The 7,770-nt window shown below is 66.6% G+C and overlaps 2 protein-coding genes across 2 annotated transcripts in view; both read right to left on the bottom strand.

Moving 5' to 3' along the window:
* Positions 1–2,917: 2,917 nt before the first annotated feature.
* On the bottom strand, positions 2,918–4,153 carry MNEG_2470 (hypothetical protein; the record flags this gene model as incomplete). The annotated part of the gene is made up of 1 exon (XM_014049053.1): positions 2,918–4,153. One exon carries the CDS (start codon positions 4,151–4,153, stop codon positions 2,918–2,920), a length of 1,236 nt encoding a protein of 411 aa, XP_013904507.1.
* Positions 4,154–6,669: 2,516 nt separating this feature from the next.
* Positions 6,670–7,770, bottom strand: part of MNEG_2469 (Putative membrane-bound O-acyltransferase) — a gene marked incomplete at both ends in the record, with an annotated part of 1,964 nt that continues 863 nt past the window's right edge. Inside the window, 2 exons of the mRNA XM_014049052.1 lie at positions 6,670–7,108; positions 7,610–7,738. Of these exons, the coding sequence (XP_013904506.1) occupies positions 6,670–7,108; positions 7,610–7,738 (568 nt within the window). The remainder of the gene's footprint in view (positions 7,109–7,609; positions 7,739–7,770) is intronic.

The following is a 7,770-nucleotide window of genomic DNA, read 5'->3' as shown; positions in this document are numbered from 1 at the left end:
TGCTGGCGGGGCATGCACCAACGCGCCGCCTAACACGGCGTCCAAATTGCCCGGGAGCAGCACGCCGTGCGGTGCCGAACAGCGTCGGCGCGTCCGCCGTCCAGCTGCATGCACACGGGGACGGCCGCCGCAGCACAGATCGCCCGCAGGTCGCAGAATGGCAATACGATGCGCAGCACGGCGCCTGCGCTTCCCTGAACGCTTCAACGAGGCCTGGGCACTCGTGGACTCGCCGGCCGCTGCAAAGCGCAGCGACGGATTCTTGAACAAAAGCCACGTGCGGGCGGGTTGGTTTCTGGCAACACTTGCTCCGCCGACGTCCCTGATGTGTGAGGGTTCTGAGCCCTGCCGCAGCGACGGGCAGCAGGCTGTCGCAAGTTTTTCGAGCGCGGCGCCGCCGCCGGCCCGCGGCGCGGCCCCCTACCAACGGCGGGCCGCGGCGCGCGGGGCGCGGCATGGGGCGGCGCGCGGCAGGATCCAGGTTCTGGCCCCGCAGGGGCTCTCGGCTTCGGTGAGAGTGGAGTGTCTGGTTCAACAAGCAAGACTGCTCTCTTGCTCGGGTGCGCGGGTGTGATGCTGCTGCCACGCGCACGTTAGTGCAAACGGGACGAGGGCGATGCGAGCTCAATTCTCACGCCCCAGGGGGCGCAGGGCCGGGGTCCGTAAGGCCGGGTACAGCCACCGCGGCGGCCCGGATTTGCGCGTGCGCGCGCCTCCTTTCGATGCGACACGCATGGTACAACGGTATTGTCACCCAAGCAGGGTGGTGCGTAAGACAGAGGCCAAGAGGACAAGCGCGCGCAGCTAGTCGACGAGTCGTCAACGGTTTGGAAGTTGTGTGGGCGGGGTGTTTGCGGTGCGGTGGTTTGAGGTTGGTGCAGCAGGGGCGGCCGCCCGTTGCGCGCGGCGCGAGCAGCCGCTCGGACGGCGGCCGCCCCGCCGCGGGGCTGGCAGCCCAGCCGGTGGCCGGGGTGCAGGCATGTAGGGGCGCGGTCGAGCCGCACCCCAACGCGGCGGCAGCCAATCAGGAGGAGCCGCGACGGGCCGGCCGACCGGCCCGCCGAACTGCTTGTCGGAGGGTTGAGCAGCCGCTTGAGCCCAGGCGCGCAACGGCACACCCAGCTGGACTTTTCGCATCCTGAAATTCGCTCGGCTCCGGTGCCACGCATGTTTTGGGGTGCGCGATTGCCCGTCGAGGCGGGCGGCCGTGGCGCTTATGGTCTGGGCGCCGCGTTCCGCATTTCTTGCGAAGCAGCCTCCTGTCATGCGCGCGGGGGTCAGCTGCGCACGCGCGTCATGGGGGTGCAAATGTGTGCAGGGCACGGCGCGCAGGGCCCGCGCGTCTGGCCGGGGATGTGTGGCCCCGAGCGGCGAGGAAGCGGAAGGGCGTTGGGCAACGGGCGGCGCTGATGCAATGCCGATGTCACAACGTAATCGAGAAGGCCGGGGATAGATCTTCAGATAACATGCCGCAGGCGGCACCACCGCCGCAAACGAACTCCACCGCAGCCCCATACCGTGAGGGGCGACCCATTGGGCAGGGTCCGGGGGCGCCGTTGGAGCGCGGGTGTTGTGCAAAGTGCACCAGAAGGCTGGGGATAGATACTTGAGGGCAGCCCGCTGGCGGCAACGCTGCCGCGAGCGAACTGCGCCGCAGCCCCGGGCAGCGGGGGAGGGGCTACGCGTTGAGCACGGGTTGGGGCGCCATTGGAACGCGGGTGTTGAGCAAAGAGCACGGGGAGGACGGGCACGGATGGTAAAACCATGCCGCTGCAACGGTAATCAACAGCACCGCAGCCCGGGTCGCGGGGAGCGGGAAGGGCATTGGAAAGGGGGGAAGGGGTGGGCGCCGTTGGAACGCGGGTGTTGTATGAAGTGCGCGAAGAGGATGGGGGTTGATCTTGAGGGCACGCCGCCGCCGCGAGCCCGCCGACCGCCGAAGCTCCCAAACGCGAGAGCCGCCCCGACGGCGGAACGCGCGACGGCCAGTGCCGTACTTTTGAGCATTCGAGGCAATGGGCGCAGGAAAGCCCTGGCTGCGAGGGCGCGCCACGGCCGAAAGGGTATGCATAAGAGGCGGAGCCTCGAGTCCCACGACAAGTCTCGGACTCGCCGCGCCCGCAGCCGGCCGCCCATCACGGGGCCGGAAGGGGGCGGAGGTTCCTTATTCGCGATGCTGAGACCAAACGTTCCCACGACATAAGGTGCCCCACCCAGAGAACGGCGCGCGCTGCCAACGCACCCGAGTGGGGATGGCAGGTACGGAAAGCAGGGCCAGGCGGCCGGCACCTGGAATCTGCTTGCGGCTGCGCGACACTGATTATGGCCACGACCGTTGCGCCGCGCGGCGGTGTGCACATATGCAGGGGCCCAAAGGTTGCGGGGCCGGTGAGAGATGTGGCGCCCGTAGTGCAAAGGCCTCCGTTCGCAGGCAGCAACGGGCCCCTGGGCGAAAAAGGAGGGGAGCCGCGACCCCCAAATTCCTAGGTTAGGGGGGCGTTCCCGATCAGTGCTTCCCTGGGAACCTAATATTAGGTGCAGAACATGCCGAGCAGCGTGCCCTTGGGCTCGCTTGAGGGACTGGTGGCAGGAAGGGGGGGGAGGAGACGGGCGCGTCGCGCAGCGCAGCCACCAAGCGCTGCGCAACGACGTGCGGCGCGAGGGGCGGGCCGTCATTCTCCGTGTCACCGTGTGCTCATCGGCCGGCCCAGACCAAACCAAATCAGACCAGCGGCATTAACACGCAGACGTCCTCATCACAAGACACCTTCCATAATATATACTTGGTACCGCGTGCGTTGGCGCGCGCATTGGCCGGGTGGCGATTACGACGCCGTTCCCGATTACTGTCGAATGCTCCTGCATATCTTCGTGACAGGCAACCCCTCTCGCACGCAAACATGTCAGCACTGCCCCTTCAGTACACTCCTGTTGAGACCGCCCACTGGGCGGAGGGGCCGTCGCCCGCCTGTGGCGCCATCACCAGGACCAAGCAGTCCTGCGGCGCAGCGCCCGCCAGCTGCGTGGGAGGGGCAACGAGCCGCGCGACTCGAAGGGGCGCCGGGGGCGCCGGCGCCGGCGCTCCCGCCACCTCCCAGCAGCCGCCCGGGGCGGCTGCGGGGCTGCCGCCGCACGCGGATGTCGAGATGGCAGCCGCGGGCAGCAGGCCCTCGGAGCCGTCGGGCATTAGCACTCTTATGTATGGCTGCAGGGCGGCGCCCGCCTGCGGGCCGGCCGCAACGGCCGCGGCCGCGGCCCCAGGAGCGAGGGAGTAGCGCTGGGCCCCAGAGATGACGAGGGGGCTGTGGCGCTGCTGCGCCTGCGCTTGCTGGACTTGAACCGCCTGCGAGGCCTGCTGCTGCACCTCGTGCTGCGCGCGCCACACCTGCCGCTGCTGGGGCAGCGCAGCCTCGAACGGCAGCTGTCCCGTGAGAGCCGCCACCTGTGCCTGCAGCGTAGCAGCTGCTGCCGCCCCACTGCCAGCAGGAGCTTCCGGAATCAAGCAGTACAGCTGCTCGGGCGCGGGCGCTGCAACTGTAGGCGTCATGGGCGCAAACGCCGTCGCCTCCAGAGCCGCCGCCGCCGCAGCTGCTGTGGCGTCGCCGCCGGCGCCGACGCCCATGCCGGCAGGCGGGGCCTGCGCGGCGCGCACGAAGGGCGCAGAGGGCCAGTCGCCGGCGGCGCCAGGGTGGCTGAGGCTCCCGGCAGCAGTCAGTACTGACAGGTTGGAGGGTCCTGGCCCCAGGCCCGCCGCTGCCCAGGCCGAGAACCCCTCTTCGGAAGACAACAGGAGCGGGCTGCCGCTGCTCGTGTCGGACGACTGGCCCCCGACACCATTCATACGCGGCAGGAAATGCAGCGTGGGCGCTGCCGGCCGCCGAGGGGATGCGAAGACGCACGGCGGCGCCGGCGGCGGCGGCGGCAGCGGCGGCTGGGTTGGCTGCAGCTGGTGATGCTGCTGCACGCGTGGGGTGGTGGCAACGATTGCATAGCTATTGCTGGCGCCGCTGCATGGCGCCACATGCTGCTGCAGCAGCAGCAGCTGCTGCTGCTGCTGCTGCTGCTGCTGCTGCTCCAACAGCTGCTGCTGCTCCAACAGCTGCTGCTGCTCCGGCTGCTCGGGGCTACTGGTCGGCACGCGCAGCTCGTCCATGCTGTGTGCAAAGAAACACACCTTACGGCGGCAGGCCGGGCCGTCGCGGCACATCTGGAGGGTGGTTTGGGGCGGTGCACGGTAGGAAGCAATCAGGAGGAGGAGGGGCAAGGTGTGGCACTAAGCATGGGGAGGAGATGAGATCAGGCGGGCCGGTAGCAGGTCCAGGCGTTGGCCCTGGCCAGCCTCAGCTCGGATGGCGGGGCACCAGGCGGTGGGTGGGTGGATGGGTGGATGGGTGGGTGAGTGATCGAGTGGGTGGGTTGAGGGGTCACCTGGGTCCTGTATCGCTCTGGGTGCAGCCAGTGCTCGAAAACGTTGTGGGCCTGGAGGGTAGGAAGGGGCGGGGTGAGCAAAGGAGGGCGGGCTTGAAGCGGTGTGGAGCTGGGGGGTGGAACATGTGAGGCATCCCCAAGGCTTGGGCTCGGACTTGATTGACAGAAAATTTCGTGGCGATCGCACAACCAAGAGGGGCTGGCGCAGCGCTGGCAAGCGCCCACGCTCTGTGAGGCACCGTGCACCCGCACTCTCTCACGCCAAGCCAAGGCGCAGCAGCAGGCGGCGTGCCGCGCACGCCACGCGCGACACGCGCCGCAGGAGCGCCGAGAGCGCCGCTCACGTAGCCGCAGGCGGCGCCGCGCGGGCAGGGGGCCCCAGGAGTCCGTGCCAGGTCAGGGCACATCGTGGATGAGTAATGCGTCGTCGCGAGCGGCCGCCGCCGCGCCTTCTCCCCGGGGTGAGCGAAGGGGCAGCGCACCCAGTTGTGGGAGTAGCGCTTGCTGCACGGCAGCACCCTGGGTCAGTCGGGGCGTTCGAGGGGGCGGGGCGAGGTGCGCGCCATCATGAGGGATTTACAGCCCGGGGAGGGACATCGCTGCCTGGGATGCGTCCAGTCAAGGGGCAGTGCGACATGGGTGGGTGTGCGGCTGCATCTGCCGCCGAGCGGCGGGGAGGGGAGAGGTGGATGATGCAGACGTGCAGTTACCCCCAAACACTGCCCCATCTCCACTGACGATGGCTGCCATGGGCCCAGAAGCAACTGGGCGTCGATGTCGGGTCACATCGCTGGTGTTTTGCTGCGATTGTTCGTTGGTTTTGCTGGGGCGTGCTCACTTGAAGCAGTTTACGCGAAACTCGTCTGTTGCGTACAGTGGGTCATCAAAGGCAGCGCAGTCCTCCTTGGCGCCGGAGCAAGGCCCCTTGCGGCCCGCGCCGCCCCGTTCCATTGCCGCTGCTGCCCCTGCCGTGCCGCTCCAAGTTGCCTCCGAGCCTGCCCCAGCAACCCCGGATCGCGACGCCGCGACGCGGTCATGCGGTGGGTGGTCTGGCCTTGCCATTTGCGTGCTATCCGCCTGTCTGGAATCCAGGGCGGTGGCGGGCGCGGTAAGGTCATCTTGTGATGAGCTCAGCGCTTGCGGGCGGCGATGCTGCGCGCTGATGCCCCTCCGTGTCTGCCATGCTCGCAAAGTGCTTTGGTTATATTCCTAAAATCTCAACACTCCGATTCGATGTGACGCGCGAGCTGAGGTGACAACGTGCACTGGCCCCCCCGCGGAACACACCGGGACAGGCGTGACTGGCGGGTGAAAGCTTTCGTGTCTTGATTTGCCCGTAGGTCTGAGGTCAGCCCATGCGCAGGCCTCCGTCCGACAGCACGCAGTTCACTGCCGATGCCGTGCGTCTTGGTCGACACAAAAGCGGATTAATTAATGTGAATAAACTGTGGCTGCGAAAAATGATCATAAGGGCGCGAAATCACGACGGGACTTGGCTGTGGTCGCAATGCGGACAGCGTAAGCCATCAGTCATCTCGCTGGGTGCGAGCCACACCAAGCGCCAGCCCTGCGTGGGAAGCGCCCAGCTTGTGATCATAGGGCTGGTCCACATGCATGTTGGGTGGTGCGCAGTTGTTAAACGCCAACGCCAGCACTCTTAAGAGCGCACGTGCGCCTTGATCCACGAGCGCCTGGTAAGCCCCCGCCAGGTGCGGCCCGCAGGCCTGGGGACAGCAGGCGGCGATTCCGTCTGTGGGGGTGCGGGGTTAGGCCTGATGAAAGCGAGTTGCGCATAAGGACCTTTCTCTCCCCTAAAGGACCTTGTGTTGTTGCGGTGGGAAGCGGCACCTTGTCAGCACACGTGCTTGGGCTAAGAGCCTCGCGGGCAAGTACTTTGCGCAGCAGCGCTCTGTCTCCGGCACCCACAGCTGTCGATCCCTGGCCTTGCGGGGCCTCTGACGCCACGGCTCATTCATCCAATCTTCCGCCTCTCTGTCCTCTTTCGAACTGCAGGCTGCGGGGTCCTGCATGCGAGCGAATCGCCGCGCCGCTCGAGCGTCGCTGCCGCTCCTTCCGAACTGCTTTGACACGCTGATCGCCCGCCACGCAAATAATACTTGATCATAACAGGCATTGAGCGCCCCACAAAGCTCCAGTCCCTGAAGCAACAAAAACCCAGCATTTGGGGCATGGTGTGATGCATGCACGACAGCGCACGCCGCAATCCTCGCGTCTGCACCATCACATCTTCCCCTCTAACCGCAGAGCGGCGGCCGCCGCGTGCTCCCGCGCGTCCCGCAGCGCCAGCGTCAGTTGGATGCCACTGAAAACAGCAAGCATGACGTAAGGCAGGAACGCCGGAGTCCCCAGCACTTGGTACAGCAGGGGCCGGATGCCCTCTGGCCCAAACGCAAAGCCCACGAGGTTGACAGTGATGAGGAACACCATGTTGACCGCGGCCGCGGCCGCGGCGGCGTAGCGGAACGCGCGCCCGGACTTGTCGCGGATGCACCACGGTTGGGCGCCGACCCACTTGCCGGCCGCCTCGGGCGCGATGATGAGGGCCATGAGCCACGCCCAGCTGAGCATTTGGGGCTCTACATCGTGCCAGAGGGCCACAAACGTGAATATGGGCCACACGTTCAGCAGCCGCCACGTGGCGCCGCCCATGGGAATGTACCTGGCGGGCAAAAGAGGTTGTGGGCGTTCGAGTCGCTGTCGACCAAGGGCCCAGCCTCATGTTCACGCGCACGTCTGCGCGTCTGCAGGAAGGCAAGAGCTTTCGCACACGAAAGCGACCACACATGTGCACTCACGTGACGCATGTAGCACACCTGAGCAGCCATACGCGTGCATAATCATGGGTGTCACAGGTGCGCACGGCATGCCCGTGTTGCACACGTGCCAAAAGCGCATGTGCACGAGCGCACATGCAAAAGCGCATGTGCACGAGCGCACATGCACATGCACATGCGTGCGCGCACGCGCTCGCGCACGTGCAGACACACGCGCACGCACACGCGCACGCACACACGCACGCACACACACACACACACGCACACACACACACACCACACACAAACAAACAACACATGCCTGTGCACCCACGCACACATGCTCAACATGCACGTCCACTCACCACAAACACCCACCCAAAACCACCCGACATGCGACGGCTCACATGTACCGCACTAGCCAAAGGTTGTAGCTGGCGTGCCAGTTCTTCCAGAACCCCACGATGTCGTAGTTTGCACACAGGCAGCGTGTCAGGTTCTCTGGGACGTCCATGCCGTCTGCCAGGGCCCACAGCCTGCGGGGGTCCAGGCAAGGTGTGTGTGTGTG

The sequence above is a fragment of the Monoraphidium neglectum genome (genome assembly GCF_000611645.1).
Source record: "Monoraphidium neglectum strain SAG 48.87 unplaced genomic scaffold scaffold00280, whole genome shotgun sequence".
Taxonomy (NCBI): Eukaryota; Viridiplantae; Chlorophyta; class Chlorophyceae; order Sphaeropleales; family Selenastraceae; genus Monoraphidium; species Monoraphidium neglectum.
Note: the sequence above shows the minus strand (reverse complement) of the source record. Positions and strands in the feature narration are given on the sequence as shown.